The sequence below is a fragment of the Dasypus novemcinctus genome, chromosome 2, assembly GCF_030445035.2.
Source record: "Dasypus novemcinctus isolate mDasNov1 chromosome 2, mDasNov1.1.hap2, whole genome shotgun sequence".
Classification (NCBI taxonomy): Eukaryota; Metazoa; Chordata; class Mammalia; order Cingulata; family Dasypodidae; genus Dasypus; species Dasypus novemcinctus.
This window is the reverse complement of record NC_080674.1, coordinates 163,525,815-163,541,993: the sequence shown is the minus strand read 5'-3', so window position 1 is coordinate 163,541,993 and position 16,179 is coordinate 163,525,815. Positions and strand designations below refer to the sequence as shown.

Below are 16,179 nucleotides of genomic sequence, written 5' to 3'. Positions count from 1 at the left end.
ATGACTCTGTCCACACTGGGACAACTGGGAGAGTTTCCCTGTGTGCCATGCAATTCCCTAGATATGCCACACAGCTGGAAGTGAAATGCTGCCCTCTATGTAATTGGAATGGTAGTCCTTGAGAACCAGAAATTACTCTTTGTCTTTTTTTTGTTATCTTATTTGGATGAATCACTCACAGAGCTCTAGGTCACTGAAATGGCTTGTTTGAGGGCTGTTTGTGAGTCTGGCATGGTGGCCACCATTAAAAACCTACAGGACTCAGGCTCAGCAATAAGGAATGGCACGCTCTCTAGAGCTCCAACTTCAGAAATTGCACAAAAATGGAATGGACAAATATGAAAAGTAGATAATGGATCCACAGTGATTTAATTCTCGGTGATATTTTCATTTTATGCAAATACCCAAAAGGAAAAAAAAACCCTTGACTATTTGAAAGAAAAACAGGAACCAAAAATATATTTAGTGTTTGATCAAGCAAAAATCCTTTCACACATCTACCAAGAAAGTTAAAACAAATATAGATGTTAAATAAAAGGCCCAGGTACCAAAGAGCAAAATTTAATGAAAGCCAGAACTATTAAGTATGGATTCCTGTTGAGAAAAATGTCAATCTCTTTCAGAGCTTTCCCATTGCTCTAGTTTTAAGAAAAGTGTTGTAAAAATACAAGTTAACTTTTTCTTGCTTTTGTTTTCCCCTTTACTCCTCCATTGAAGAAAAACATCTTCCACTGGAGTCTTGGACCCCACATAGCATAGGTCTTTGTTTCCAGCATAGACCTTCTCTCCCTGTCAGGTCATGTTACTGGTGGGCTCAGTGACTGGAGAGGCATCTTACCAGGCCAAAGGCAAAAGGTCTTTGAAGCACATTGATGGTAGGGGGTTATTTCCAACTCTTCCAAAAAGCAGACTCCCTAATGCTGGGTCATAGATTCTGCAGTGGTAGGCAAAGAAATGAGAAAATTGGTGTTGGTGTGAGGTTGTGGACTGGGAGGGACATCAGCTGGCAGTAGTGAAAAGTGATAATCCATATTGAAGGTCCTAGTTCCTGTACCATGCCCACATTGACGCATGAGAAACTGAACAACACTTGAGTTGAAAGAGTGAAGAGTTTGATTTGGGGATGGTTCTTTGCTGCTGTGGATGATGAAAGGAGAATGGGAGAGAGGTAGGGATGGGGTGTCCACTGAGAATCCACAGATGAAGCCAATCATGCTGCACCTACCCCTAGGTAGGCTCCAAAACCTTTACTTGTCGAGTATTAATGATAACCCCTAGCAGAGAACACTGGATAGAAGTAGAAGGTAAGGGAACAAGCCAGAGTGTGGTTATCAATAAAAGCTAGTGACATATGGCACAAACTGAATCATGCACCTAGGAGAGTGGCTGCTGAAGAGCTAGAAGCCAACTGCACCACGAATGAGAGTTGGGATCTCCAAGAAAGCTGTGTGCTAGGGTCCCTAGCCCTACCAACCAAAGTTGCAGTAAGCCTGGGCTTCTCTCCATGAATCCTGTAACTTTTCCAGTATTTCTTTTGATCAGTTTTGCAGACATAATCCTGGAAATATTGATTCTTGTCATTGAAATACAATGTCCTCATTCTATCTTAGCCAAGTGGAAGGTCAGCCTCCTTGGGCTAGAAGTCAGGGTCAGGGATCTTAGGGTCTTGCAATGTCATTATTGACTTAATCCATCTTCCTGTCCTTCAAATAATTCAGCCTTGGGAATCTTGCTGTATTAAAGATGACAGAATGTTATCTGGCCATATGCTAAAACAACACTCTATATTGACATAAAAACCCAAGGGTCAGCAAAACCCTAAACTTCATATTAGTACAGGGCACACACACCATGGAAAGCTTTCTTGCTTGTGGCTCAGATGAGGCTTCCTCTTCAAAATTCTTCCATCATCTTTATTATGCACTTAGCTTGCACAGCATTTTCCCTCATGTCAGAGGCTCTGCAGAGAAAGAGAGTCTACTCTTCAGTGGGGTTGCCTACTCTGATGTCCAGTGAAGGAAAAGTGAGCATCGTGGCTATCAGTTGTTCCCAGTGTTCTACTTGGTTGAAGAGGCCAATTACCCTTCAGCCACCAGAGTGCCTTTGGACCTGCACACGGCAGAAGGACAAACTTCTCAGGGCTGAGGCTGACTCTGTGAAGAAGCATACCGCTCCACCTATGACCAATGGAATGACTCTTACACTTGAAATAAAGCTTTCTCTGAGCCTCCAGCTGTAAATTCAAGACTCCTCCTCTGGCTGCACATATCCCTTGCCCTCTCTGCCACCATTCCTCTGTGTAGCTTTTCACAAGAGTTCTTAATTCAGTCAGGGCTTAGGCAGTGTCCTATCTGGGGAAGGCAGCCCACTCATCCAACAAAGTCTGTCTCCATCCATGGCTTGGGGCCAAGTAGTGGAGGGTAACTTGAAGAGCCCCCATGGCAAAGTAATTTGAAGGTTGCTTTTTTCTTGCTTGTAAGGTGGAATGAATCTTGCATCTCAAATCTGAAAACTGAAGAGGGATGGGTAGGGAGTTGGAAGCAAGGAGAAAGAAGAAGGAAGAGGCCCAACAGAACCTGAAAACCATGGATATTAGTAGGAAAAAATTACACAAAGACACACTAACCAAATTAAAAGAAAACAATAGTTTCCTCATTAGTGTTCCAGTGACTCCATTTTCAGAGACACAGACTCCATTAGACAGGGTTACTCTTCCCTTATTGCAGTACGAAGTGTTATTAATCATCCTCACTTAGCAAATGGAAAAGGATGAAAGAACATCAAAAAAGAAAAAAAGGAAAAGGGGCAGTAAAATGGTTTTTTAATTCTTCAGGAAAATCTGTTGAATTATTCTCCTTGTGGCCATGGTGGTTGGTGGTGGTTGCGTTTCATTTTGTTGTTTTTGGCACTGAAAGGTTGGGGATGAGACTGGGGGAGCCCGAGCCAACTTCCCAAAGGGACTCTGCTCCAGTTACAATCCCGTGGCTCCTAAGGGCATCCCTGAACTGTGGCTCATGCAAGGAATCGATTGCATGGACTTGGGGAAGTCATGGGTGACCACCCGGCCATTCTCTCCACTGCCACCGCCGCTGGCTCCTGCCCCGCTGTTTCGAGGGAGGGTCGATGTCCGTATGGCTTCATTGATGGACTGCTGTGGAATCAAACAGAAACCCTTTTCAGGAGGACCGGGGGTTCTTCCCCAGGTCCTTGGCAATGATTGGCAAAGAGAATGAATTAACACTGAACTGAAAATGTCATCCCAATTCTCTTCCCTTAAACTATAATGCTAACTTTGGTGTCCTATAAACATACAGAACTGTTGCATGGCCCTGGACATGTTTGACCCCTTTTCCAAGATCTGAGCCAGAGAGGGCCTCAGGTTTTCTGTTTAATGGGTGTGCTAGTCTGGGTGATCTCTAAAATCCTGTCTGGTTCTTATATTCTATGATTCCTAAAAATGGGATATCTCCGTGATATTGGTAATGATAAATGTAACATAACCAGGTGGAAAATCTTCTGGAAATGGGGTTCAGGAAACTTGGGTTCTAGTCCTTGTTCTGGCATAAACTAGTTCTGTGAATCTGAGCACTATCTCCTTGGCTTTCTAGATGTTCCTTAATCTCCATGTCTGTAAAATGTGGGTATCTATGCACCTACAGAGTTAACTACCTCTAACTACTTAAGAAAAAAATGCTTTTCTACCTCTAGAAGCATGTGTTGAAGGAATGTAGAGCTCATTTAAATAATACAATATGCAAAATTTAATTGGAAAGGGATATGTGGTGAAGAAAATGAGGATGCATTCTAAATGTCATTATCTGTGTGTCAACTGCTTCCATCAGCATGTGTAACCTGTACTTCTAGACTGATGTATCACATCACTGCTACAAAGTTTTTGGTTTCTAGAATGTTGGAATCCTAGAGTTGAAAAGGATTCCAATGATCACCCCAGGATCAGAGGAGTTAATTGGTATTTCAAGACCACAAGGGGATTAGAGCCATATCCTATTAGACATGGGAAAAATGTCCTTTGGAGACAGAAACTTCATGACACAAAAGCCAGACCCTTATCTCTTCCTGCCCACCCCTAACTTCTCATTAAAATACTCATAGAATTTTTGAGGTGGGAGTTGGTACAGTTCAACCCAAGGAAAAGTTTCTTGGTAGAACTCAACATAGGAAGAACAAATGCCTATGGGTTGAGAGGTTTCTTCTAAGATCAACCCATCCTTCGAGCTTATTCTATTCTCACCTCCTTCTTGAAACCTCTCTAGAGTATAGAAGCCTACTTACTGCAAGTGCTGCTGTCCCTCACACTGGTACTTTCTGTATATTATACATTCATTTGTAGTGGTTTTTCTTCAGGTATATAAGTTTTACCTTCTTTCCAAGAGCCAAATGTTGAGGAGGGCAAAGACCATGTCTTCTCAATCCTAGATAATGCCTAGCATGTCCAACATGGAGTTAAATGCGTAATAGAGATTCTTGAATTTGATCTAAGAAAAGCCAACAATCTATAATCCTTCCATACAGTCTATGGCTTTCTCCCATATTGCCATGATTCTAGTGACCAGGGCAGTCAGTCAACCTACTGCAGCTAGACAAATATGACCCAATTTTTGTTCTTTCTCCTATACTATGCTGGGAGGATCCTTTTACTACTGGCAATACTGACAATGTTTTTACATTTTCTTTGTTTTTAAAATCCATGATTCAGACAGATTTGCCCCATATGATGCTCCACCTACACTGGGTCTGTCTCCTCCTCAACCCCCGGACTTGATTTATTTAAATTCTCAGTTGGTTGTCCTCCTCTGAAGAGGAAGTGTGATTTGGACTGCATTCTGTTAAATCAAAGGCCAAATAAACACTGCAGCGATGCTATATGGGGGAAATGTGAAAATGAAAACATGAGGAATTAATAGTTACTTATTCTCACTTTAAAATGTTGAAAAGAAAATAACATTTTTTATTGGTTGGAAATATGTTAACTTTGCTTGGAATGCCTATCTAAGATTTTTCTCTGCCAGATCCCTTTAATGAAAAAATAAAGTTTAAGGTTCACACAGATCACCTTGGGCTTTGTTTCTCAAAACATCTTACACATTCCCATAATATTCCATTGAAGTTGATGGTACTTGATGAATTTACTTTAAAGGAGAAGATTGGTGTATAGTCACTGATGCTTACTAGCATCTAAGGTAATTTAGCCAGGCTTGTAGCTAAAATTCTCCAGGGTCACATACTGAACTGGTTTTCAGGGAAGATGAGGGCTTCTCGGAGGTCAATTACTCCATCCTCCTATTGATAGACAGTAATGACTGCTTACTGGCTTCCTTTCTAATACATTTATGGACTCTCAGAAGAGATGAATAGAATCAAAAGTTTGGAGTGGGAAGCAATGCTAAATGTCAACTAGATCCTAGTTTTCAAAATTGGCTGCACATTGCAATCATGGGGGCAGTTTTGGCTATGAAACTACTGATGCCTGAGCCCTACCCTCTGAGATCCAATTTAAATGGTATGGGATGTGGTCTGGACATCTGAATTTTTAAAACATCCCAGGTGATTGCGATATGCAAGCAAGGTGGAAAAACACTTCTCTAGATGATCCCATTCGCTTTACAGAGAAACTGAGGACTTAAAGTCAAGTTGCTTAAGATTAGAGTTAGATGTGACAAAGTGGGATGACCTTCTCAGTGTTATTCTTCCTACCCCCTGTAGCTAAGTTGTCATAAGCTGATGTCATTCCTCCCCTTGTCTTTGGGAATGTAGTTTCTATTGTCCATCCCTGGCACACCAGCCATTCTTATAGTTCATCCTTTCTTTGTTGTTGTTTTCGAAACTGACACTCAGGGAGAAAAGGATGAGTGAAAACTGCAACCCCAAAGTCCCCAACACCTTCTGAGACTCACTTCTTTAAAGTGATTACATCCTAACTTCTCAGCCCCTTGCCTTTCTGAGGAAAGACTGTCCAGCCTCAGTGTGTCACAGAGCACCCTAATAAAAGGTCAGACCTCAGGAATGACCTCATCCTTGCACGCATGTTAAGAACCACGGTGACCATCTGCTGCACTATTTCTCAGCTGCTCATTAATTCCAGGGAAATTTGCAAGGCCTCAATTGCTGTTGCTTAAATACACCCAGTGTTAGCACAGACACATGTAATTATGAAAGGTCAGCTGCTCTCCTGGGGATGGGGGAGGTTTCAGATTAGTTCCCTTTAGGAGCAACATCATGAGTAACAAAGACCCTGAAGAAAGACCCTGTTGTTCTAGTTCATTTTCTCAGGCTGAGGGGAGGGACACAGGATCTGAGACTTTATTCAATCTGGAATGTGTCATCTATCTTTGCTACTACCTGGCTATTTGCATTATACTCAAACTACAATGTAAACTATAATCCATGTGGTGCATTCAGGTTCTAGTTCATTTTCTCAGGCTGAGGGGAGGGACACAGGATCTGAGACTTTATTCAATCTGGAATGTGTCATCTATCTTTGCTACTACCTGGCTATTTGCATTATACTCAAACTACAATGTAAACTATAATCCATGTGGTGCAGCAGTGCTCCAAAATGTATTCACCAAGTGAAATGAATGTGCCAGAATGATGAAAGAGCTTGTTGATGTGGGAGGAGTGGGGTGGGATGGGGTGTGGGGTATATGGGAACCTCTTATATTTTTTAATGTAACGTTTTTTGTGATCTATTTATCTTTTGTTTAAAAAGGCAATTAAATAAAAAAAATAAAAATATTATGGGTTCCCTGATGTCCCTCTCTGGCCCCCTGACACTCACACGCCACCATTTTCCTTCAGGGTGTGTCCCAATCTCATGGTCATCTTTCCATTTTTGGCAAGAATTCCAGACCTTAGGTCTCTGACACTTGTGGATCGTTTGATAGTGACTCTCCACCCCTGGTCAGTTCCTTTGCATGCCTCATGCCTGTTAAATATCACTTGCTCAGGGAAGCTACTCTGACCCTCCTGGCAAACCATATCCCCAAACAGAACAGGCTGTCTGCTCTATACTTGACAGCACTGGGTATTTTTCTTCATCACATTCACTGAACATGCAAGCATTTGCTTATTTTCTGTCTTCCCCATCAAACTCTCAGCTTCCGGAGAACAGAAACCTAGGTTTTGTCCCTGACTGTATCCCCAGTGCCAAGCAATGCCTAGCACAAAGTGCTGCTCAGAATGTCCTTGTGGAACAAATGAAAGTAGGAACCGTCCCACTATCCGTGAGTTGCTTGCTGTCCATGCTACTCATCTGACATGCCAAAGAGAAGAGAGAAACAACAATTAAATGCCACACATGGCCTCTCCAACCATACCAGGAAAACTTAAGGACAAGAGGGGCATTTTATTTGTATTTGTGACCAGCACTGTGGATGTGACTTGAGGGACACATACGAGGTGCTCAAAAATGATCTGGTGCCATGTGGTTGGGACAGGAGAAATTCGGAAGTGGCTTGGCTAGTACCAAGGGCACAGGGTTTGTGGAGGCCATGTTGGCGGTCTGACTCCTGTTCCTCTAGCTGTTAGTTTATGTAACCTTGGGCAAGCTACATGGCTTCTCTGAATCCCTGTTCCTTTATCTGTAGGACTGCAAGAACAACATGGGGTTAGTGAAAATGTATAGTATATGGAGGTACTTTTAAGTTGGGAGTTACTCAAAATTGTCTTCTTCTTCCCTTCTTTCCTGCCCCTCTCTCCCCCTTGCCCTTCTTTCCCTTCTCTGCCCCCTCTTCCTCTCCTTCTCTCCTCCATGTAGATTGGGGAAGGGCTCTTTGAACAGTGTTGAGAATTGAGGGCTGGCTATGAACTAGGCTAGGCATTCAAAGTCTTAAGAGCTGGTCCAGTACTGAGGTTGAACAAAGAAAAAGAAGGGAAGGTACTCGCCATAGGCTTCTGTGTGTGTCATTCTCTTGTCACTGTCCATGGGAAGCTGAAAAGAGCTAATTGCCTTTAGAGAAGGCATGGCACAGAATAATAAAGAGAGCTGCAAAGCTGGAAAGTCTGAGAGGCAAGCCGGATGCGTTCCACTTATCTCCTTTGGATAAGAGAGGAGTGATGGAGCTTCGAAAATTAAGGGCTAGATTGATTAATAAAGACAGTGGCAGAATCATTTCTGCAGTTGGAAGATTAAAAATTCTATTAGGAGCCTCAGTGAGTTGGGCAGAAGTCCTGCCAACCAGTGGAATTAATTATAGAAGTCATGGTGGAAGACCTTGAATTAATGATTCCAAGAGACCCTGGTGCAGGCTTCTGATAAATTTAGCATCTTCATTGTGAAAGGAAGGGTGAGAATGTCTCAAAGAGGCAATATCATGACTCATTGGCCTCTTCTGTGGTTCTTGCCTGAATATTGTGATTTTAGGGATGAAGCTTAACTCTCAGTTTTAACAGAATCCCGGTCTTTAGCCACCCTGGTACCACCAGATGGCACTGGCCATGATTAGTGGGGGTCATGGGAACCCCATGGGTAGGGCTGGATGCCCAGGAGAGGTTTCCCACTTGATGGGCACCTGGTCTCATCAGATCTTATAAGCACAAACAGAAGGGGCCAAAGCCACCTCCGATGATGTTGTTTTTATTTCCCAGGCAGGGTGGTTTTGATGGTGGAATTTGCTTAACCAGAGGGTCATTCTCTTCTATGCCTGACCTCCTCCTCCAAGAGATTTTCTCTGGATACAATTCCACATTAATTTTATGAATACTTACCTTATGTGTGTGGGAGGTACAAAAAAAATCAAACAGATTCTTACCTTAAAAACTCATAATCTATATAGCTCAAAAAGCCTAGTACATATAAGTGGGGGTAATGAAAGGAAAGTTTGAAGGAGGATGTGGCTGGCCCTAGTAATAATAAATAATAACAATGTATTATTAAATAACAAATATAATTGTTATAAATGCTAATTACTATTATTATTCAGTTTTTAGTATAGTCCAGGCATTCTGCCAAGCCCTTTATATCCATTATCTCATATAATCCACACAACAACTCTATGAGATATGTACTAACACTGCTCTCATTTTACAGAAAATGAACAGAGAGTTACTCCAAAGTGTCCAAAATGATACCATTAATCAGCAGAGCAGGTGGAATTGGTAGATGGGCAGCTGGGCTCCCGGGCCTGTGCTCAGACCACTACATGGCACTGTCTCCAGGGAAGCAGTGAGAAGGGGCACCTCTGATGTGTGTTGGGCCAATCCCAGGTCTCTGGTTTGGGTCAGAGTCCATGGGGAAGGTTTTGGGTGATTGTAAATAGCAAAGATTTTTAGTTAGGTTCTAGGAGTCCTTACTATGTCCAGCCAAACTCTTTGGAGGTGTGCATTTGGTTTAGGGTCTGAGGCCCCGTCTTTACTGTGCTTGGTCCTTAGTGCAGGCACACTTTCCAAGGGGACCTTGGGGGTGGGGATGGCCAAGGGTAAGATTAAGGTGTTCCCAGGTCACACTTCCATCCCTTAATTGTTCTTGTTATAAAACCTGAGAAAATTTCCAAATTACATGAGCCCCATGGAACAGAAGACAAGAAGAGAGGTCAGCCTGCCTAAAGGCACATGGGTGGGAACCATAGGGTGGGTGGCTTGAGTGTGGAATATGTGAAGAGATCAGATGGCCTGGGAGAGGAAGGTAGGGTAGAGCCATGACATGGACATTCTGAATACCAGGACGGAAGCACAGCCCCTCCCTCCTGCACCCCCGCATACAGAACTACACGGTTTCCAAATAGGGCGAACAAATGTCCTGAGACATCTCCCAGGGTAACCTGGAGGCATGTGTAGGACTGACGGCCAGAAGCAGGGAGGGGCTGGGTGGGAGGCTGTACTGGTGATCCAATAGTGGGTGTGCTGAGCTTTGAAACAAAATTGCATGCTGCAAAGTGGGCTTCTTTGGGCATATTTAGGAGGGTAGATCCTGCCAATGGTTAAGCAGAGGAAACAGTCTAGGTCACCATGCCACCACCTGGAGGTCCTCCAGAGTGAGTGGGCAGCTATCCCCGGCTCTCGGACTGAATCCCACTTGTCCTGCCTCTCATATTCTGCCTCTTCCCACAGCCCTCTCTATTTCCTCTCTTCTTTAAGTTCGTACAGACCTTGTAGGTCTATACCATATGTTGCTTCATTCAGTAATTTTTTCTGCTCCTATTCTTTACTGATGTTCAGAGATGCTGAAGGCCACAGATTGTATCTCAGCCTCTGCCTTCTGATGATGTGGGTCCCATGATTTCTACCGCCATCAATATTTTCTTACCGAGGATCAATTATGAAATATGAGGGGCCTTGAAGGTCATTTAATAAAAACTCCCCATGGATGTTGGAATCTATATCCTTGCCAATATTTATTCAGCCTCTACTTGCATACGTCCAGTGATGGGGAACTTGCTACCTACTGGGATTGTACATCCCATCTTTGAGTAGCTCTGTTCAAAATGTAGATCTCCCCTCTTGTGTTAGCATCAGTTTTCCCTCACTTTTAGCTATTAGTTCTTGTCGTATACTTTGGGGCACCACAGAACTAGTCTGATTTCTTTCCCACCTGAAAACTCTTCATATTTTTACAGACTCCCTCCTCTTACATCCTTCATAATCCTCCTCTTCTCTAGGTTCTTTCTGCTATATTTCATGTGGTTTGGGATCCTCCAAACTGCTCACCCTTTTCTGTGCATGCTTCTTTTTGCCAGGGTCCATCTTACAGTGTGGTGGCTAAGAAAGGACCCAATTCACCGTGCATGGCAAGATTAGCACAGAGCACAGGGTAGACATCCCCTCCTGTGTTTTTGAGCTACACTTCTATTGATACAACCTCCCAGCCTTTACAACTACTGTTCCTGCCTCATGCTGTGCTGACTGTCCACTCAAATGCCTAACCTTTATAATCTTACCGCCCCATCTCTGGCAGATGTAGTTGTTTTGTTGGGCCTTATGTTTGCCCCTGGCACATCCTACCATCCTTCCTTCTTTCTTTTCTTTCTCATGACTGTCTCTCTCCCTGTCACCTTCCTTCGAAGAGCTTTCTGCCCCCTGCCCTGGGCTGACCTCAACTTCCTATCATTCCCCACTACCTCTAACAAAGGGACCCCCAGAAAACCCAGCTACAGCACAGAACAGGTGAGGAAAAAGGGCTGGGAAGACGATGCCACCTTCATCCGCTTGGATTCGCTACGGGATTTGTAGCAGAACTCGATTAAGGCAACCAGCATGGCTAGTCCAAGTCCTCCAATCAGGATGTAGAACACGCCCGCCACATTGCTGAGGCTCAGGGCGCTTGTCTTGTCCTAGGAAGAGGATGAGGGAAAGGAGGGGGGAGGGGAAAGAGTAAAGTGAGCAAAGAGGCTAAAGACCATCCAAGCAAACAAGGTATTTACACACATACACTCAACCCCATCACCCTCTTTAAAGTTCATAATAGTTGGAAAGGCTTTTTATACATTGTCCTTGTGCTAAACATTCCCCAGGAAAAAAATGTATGTGGATATGTATACGTGTACATCTAATAATTTCCAAGCATCCCTGGGTATGTTTACTTTGTTATGACATTTCCCCTCCCCAATGCCTTTTCTAGGGTGGGAGGGGCCACAAGAAATTCAGGGCAGCTTCTACCAAGACCTGCATCCTCAAGCCTGCTCCATTCTTTCGGAAAACCTTATTCTTTGTCTTTCAGCCTGGCTCCTGTCCCCCTTCCCCTCTGTTGCTCAGCAATGCACTGGGCTCCTTCATTGTTTATGTCTCCAAGCATTTGTGTGAGAGTTGGTACTTAAAAAGGAACTTTCTCCTAGACATGCATTTGATCTCAACTTAATAAGACAGTTATTGTATGTATAATAAAGACCAACTGATGTATCCTTTAACTTCCTGCTCAGAGTCACAGTTTAGGGGGAAAAAACCTAGGGGGCTTGAAATAGTAAAAAGGCACTGAGATAGAAAAATGGCTCTATTAAATCCTAATAATTATGCTTAATTGGTGTCATTTTTCTATTGGAGGTGCTTGCTAAAAAATGCTGGAGGCAGGGCCAGGTGGCTGGATTTAGAAATCTCTGTTGCCTGAAATAAAAGATCTTGCACTGGCTTGGATGAACAGGGACACAGAGCAGAGTGCTTAAACCCCAGGGGTTTGGGCACAGGTACCCATGCCCAGTAGGAGGAAGGCCATCAGTCTGGGGAGACCGTCCCTGAGTCCTATTACCTCCAGGGTTAAAAGTGCTGAGGGACAACACCTTCCCAAGTGTTGAAAAAAAAAAAAAAAAGGCAGCCGGTGATTATTGTGGGAGGTAATGGCTCAGGAAGAGGACAAGTCTGCTTAGTCACATTCCTGATGCAGGTGAACGAACCCCTTTACCTCTTGGAAGAATACTCATCCCCAGATGTTGTGGTGGCTTAACACCTCTGTTTGTATTGTTTGCTCAGGTACAGTGCGTGTCCCAGTAAATTAAAATGAAAGGTGCACCTCATTTGGCACAGGTGCACACCACAGTTGGTTGCTTGGTGGTGGATAGGACGTGGCTTTGACACCTCTCCATGTGTTCCTTTTCAGCGGGGGGTGTAGGCTAGCTACTCAAAAGGTGGGGAACTCTTGAGTACTCTAAAGACCCTCTGGCAGAATCTGGGTGTGTGGAAAGAAGTCTCTTATTGACCAATGCAGTAGGCTCTGCCCTAGTTCTACTGGGTACATTGTAGAGGATCCAGCAGGGTTGGGCTTGGGGACAGCAGTTGGCAATAGCAGCATGCCTGCTGCTCCCCTGAAGCAGCCTTGGCTGGCAGAACTGTAGGATTATCTAAAGCACACCCCCTTGATAGCTTCCTGTATTGCTAAAGCAGATGGCTCTTGAATATGGGTTACACTTGGCAAGGCATAGCCTGGCTTGGGAAGTAGGGGAAATGATTATTCAAAGGAGGCAGAATTTCTCCTGCTCTGGTATAATGGCCAGATAAGGGACATGTGCAAAAATGAGTTCTGTACTTGGTTTAAGAGTTGGCTGAAACAAGTAAATTCCCATTTGGTGTGATTTGCAGGACTCTCAAAATGTATCCCGCTTTATTATTCAAGGGGTCTGAAATTCTACCTTTGGAGAGCAATTCATAAGAATCCTTAGAGGACTTATGGTTTTCAGAATTTTGTAAAAATTCTGTGTGGACAGGGATGGGGTGGAGTGGGGAGGTGTCTTAACATATTATCAGCTCACACCTAACCAAGGAGTGGTGAACAGGGATGCTCAGAGGGAGTGGATGGGAAAGGCCTGAGGGAGGGTGGTAGACAAGAAGGTAGAAGGGCAAGAAATCAGTCCTGCTGACTTCACCAGCTGACCAGCCTTTCAAAAGCTGAAGGGCACCTTCCCTCCTTGAGCACCAAGTCTGTTTTCTTCCTCTTGGTCTTTTCCCAGTTCTCTTCAGTAGCTGATTGCCTTCAAGGATAAAGGAGCTGTGGGCATCTTTTTCTGTTGCTATCTTCAACAGAAAAGGGCAGCTGCCTCTTTGCCTGTAGAAGGTGACCTGTCCACTTCTGGTGCATCTGGGGAGGGAAGTAGGGCCAGATCTTCATATGGGAATGGAGGCCATGTTCTGTGTAACCACAGAAGGAAGAAGGTCCAGTGACTGAGCATCTGATGATGTCTGGAGGTAGTGAGCATCCTGCACTTCTGAAGGAGGTCCCTGGCCTGTGGAGATGGCATGAAAGGCAGGCATCCAGTACAGAGAAAGAGGCAGCCAGATAGTATGGTGATGGCCACCTCTCGTAGAACACACAGTATCACTGGTCCTTCTTTATTCTAAAAAAATTCTGTAGTAGCAAGAATCAGGGAAGATCTCGGAATCAAGGAAGGACCTGGGCCCTATTGCTATCCATATCAGAAAGCAAACTTAGCACAGTTATCTAAATTGGGCATAATTTGATGTAGCGTGGGATAAAGGACTGGTGCTGGTATCTTCTTAGTCCAGATAGTTGAGGAGTTTACACTTAAGCAAGGTTTTGTGATTTCCCGTAAATGTGCCATTAGCTTCTTGATAGCACCATGCGTGACTCTTTTAGTTCTTTCTAAGGAGGCCCAAGGCCATAGCCCTGTTTAGTTCTTGTGACTGACTGTCTTTGGGCCACTCAGATGTGACATGATTGGGGCATGTTGGGGCTGGGGCAAAAGTCCTTTTATTTGAGGGTCAGAATTCTGATTCCTCCACTGATCCACAGTATCTGTACAAGAATGGCTTCTTCTTGGGCTTGGGTACAAACACCTAAGATCTTTCATGGGCAAACCACAAGCTTCCCAGCTTTGGCTAGGGAAAGGAGAGGAATGGAGCTTAGCCTTAGGAGTACACCTCAGGGGACTCCATTCTCCTCCCATCCCTTAGCAGCTGTACTCCCCAAAGCCCAGCAGCTTGTTGGTGGGAGTGAAAAAGTCACAACTTGACTCCTGCCAGAAGAAGGGAAAGAGAATGACAGTGTGGAGAAGAGTGACAGGTGAAAAAAAAATCCTAGCTTTCAGGATCATTGGGCTTGTTGCTATGGTGATGAGGCCCCCCTTCATCTGCTCCCCTTAACCTGTTGTCTTGATTTGCTATCTCCCTCATGTGGAAGGGAGATGTTTTTGTTCATATTTCTCCTTGCTCTTTCCACATACTGGGGACTGTCCCAGACTCCCTCTGTGTTTCTAAGCCAACATCTCTTCCAAGAATGTGGGGCTGACTAAAGTCTTTATGAGATTTGAGCCAGACCTGAAGCAGAGACGTGAAGCCTTCATTATGGCAAAAGTAGAAAGCTCTGTGGAGAATCCAAGGCTCTTGTCCCTAAGACCAGACTCTCCCACTGTGGCTGGGGCTGCCCAATCCAAGACCTGCTAAATTTGGGCCAAGTTTTGGATTTTAGGAACACTTGTTTTCCCAAATGTTCCCATTCCATTTTTTCTTCCTGGTGAGAGTGTGAACTCCTATAGAACAAAGGCTGTGGCTTCTGATTCTCTCTACTTTCCACAGGCTCTAGTACAGCAGATTTGCTTACATGCATACAACTGGAGTTATAGGGGCGGCCTGCAAGCCCCTGCTGTGTCTGTAATCTTTGCCTTTCAGGGCCATGTAGAAAAGTCCAATCTCTCTTCCAGATATTCACCTTTCTGCTACCGTAGTCTTTCTCTGGTGCTTTTCCAGAAACCAGTATTTTTGGCCTATGAAACATTTCCATAAGTGGTTGGCTCTTTCCAGGGAATGAAGGCTGAGTGGTAGACTTGGCTCACTCCTTAGCTAGGACCAAAGTGGGGGAAGCTATGGGGAGGCAGATTTGATTCAACTAAAGGAAGACTTTCAAATAAATGGAGCTGTCCAAGGTAGCATGCAGCATCACAAGTAAGTCCCCCAACTTGCAGAAGTATTCAGGAAGAAGCTGGTAAGGTCAGCAAGGGATTCAAGCACTGGACACAGATTGACCAAATGACTTGTGATCCTCATACCAACCCCAAGAGATTCAAGGCATCAGAGGAGTTCCTAGAGGGCCTGGGATCATGCCTTTTATAAATTCTCCCTAGAGACTAACTCCTTTAGGGGATGCAAAAAAGGAACTCATGTTAATTGGCAACTTCTGCTGTTCCATTTCCAATCTAGGCCAGTTCCCCAGCCTGCATATTTTCCCCAAGAGCAACACAGGATGAGAATTGGCCCATTGTACTAATAATTGGCAAGGCAAATACTGCGAAAGTGAGGGCTGTGGGGGCGGATCTTCTCAGCAGTATGTGTTCAGGGACCGGCTGCTGTACAATGCATCACAGAACAGCCTGACTCCAAACAAAACCACAGTAGAGAGCTCAGTGAGACAACGTGGGTAGGGGGGTGGGGGAGAACCATAGGCCTCTTCCAGAGTGGGAGGAATTTTCCAGAAACAGGTACCAGTCTGAAGGTAAAGCGGACATCCTCACACAGGGCTTCTCTGGGAGTTGAGTATCTGCCCACACTAAGCACAGAGAGCAAGGCTCTTGCGTGACTGAGGAAAACCAAACCCGCTGTCCCTAGAGGTGATTCTGGCTCACGGCCCCAAAGGAAGAGTTTAAAAAGAAAGATCTTTGTTTCTATCTAGTCCCTTCTTCTTGGGCAGTGATAGGAAATGTAGGGTGTATAGCTTAGAGGCTTTGGGAAGAACTCTAGGAGTTTTAATGTTCATTCTTTGATGTGGGTAGTTGTGTGTTTTGACCT

The 16,179-nt window shown here is 44.3% G+C and overlaps 1 protein-coding gene across 4 annotated transcripts in view; it reads right to left on the bottom strand.

The window, feature by feature from the left end:
• Window positions 1–350: 350 nt before the first annotated feature.
• GRIA1 (glutamate ionotropic receptor AMPA type subunit 1) overlaps window positions 351–16,179 on the bottom strand; it is a 341,795-nt gene continuing 325,966 nt past the window's right edge. For 3 of the 4 annotated variants that reach the window (XM_058281096.2, XM_058281089.2, XM_058281088.2), the window contains exons 15-16: window positions 11,154–11,288; window positions 351–3,172 (exon numbers count right to left, since the gene is read on the bottom strand). In XM_058281096.2, the coding sequence (XP_058137079.1) occupies window positions 11,173–11,288 (116 nt within the window). In that variant the 3' untranslated portion in view covers window positions 351–3,172; window positions 11,154–11,172. The remainder of the gene's footprint in view (window positions 3,173–11,153; window positions 11,289–16,179) is intronic. The other variant, XM_058281097.2, reaches the window with a different exon arrangement.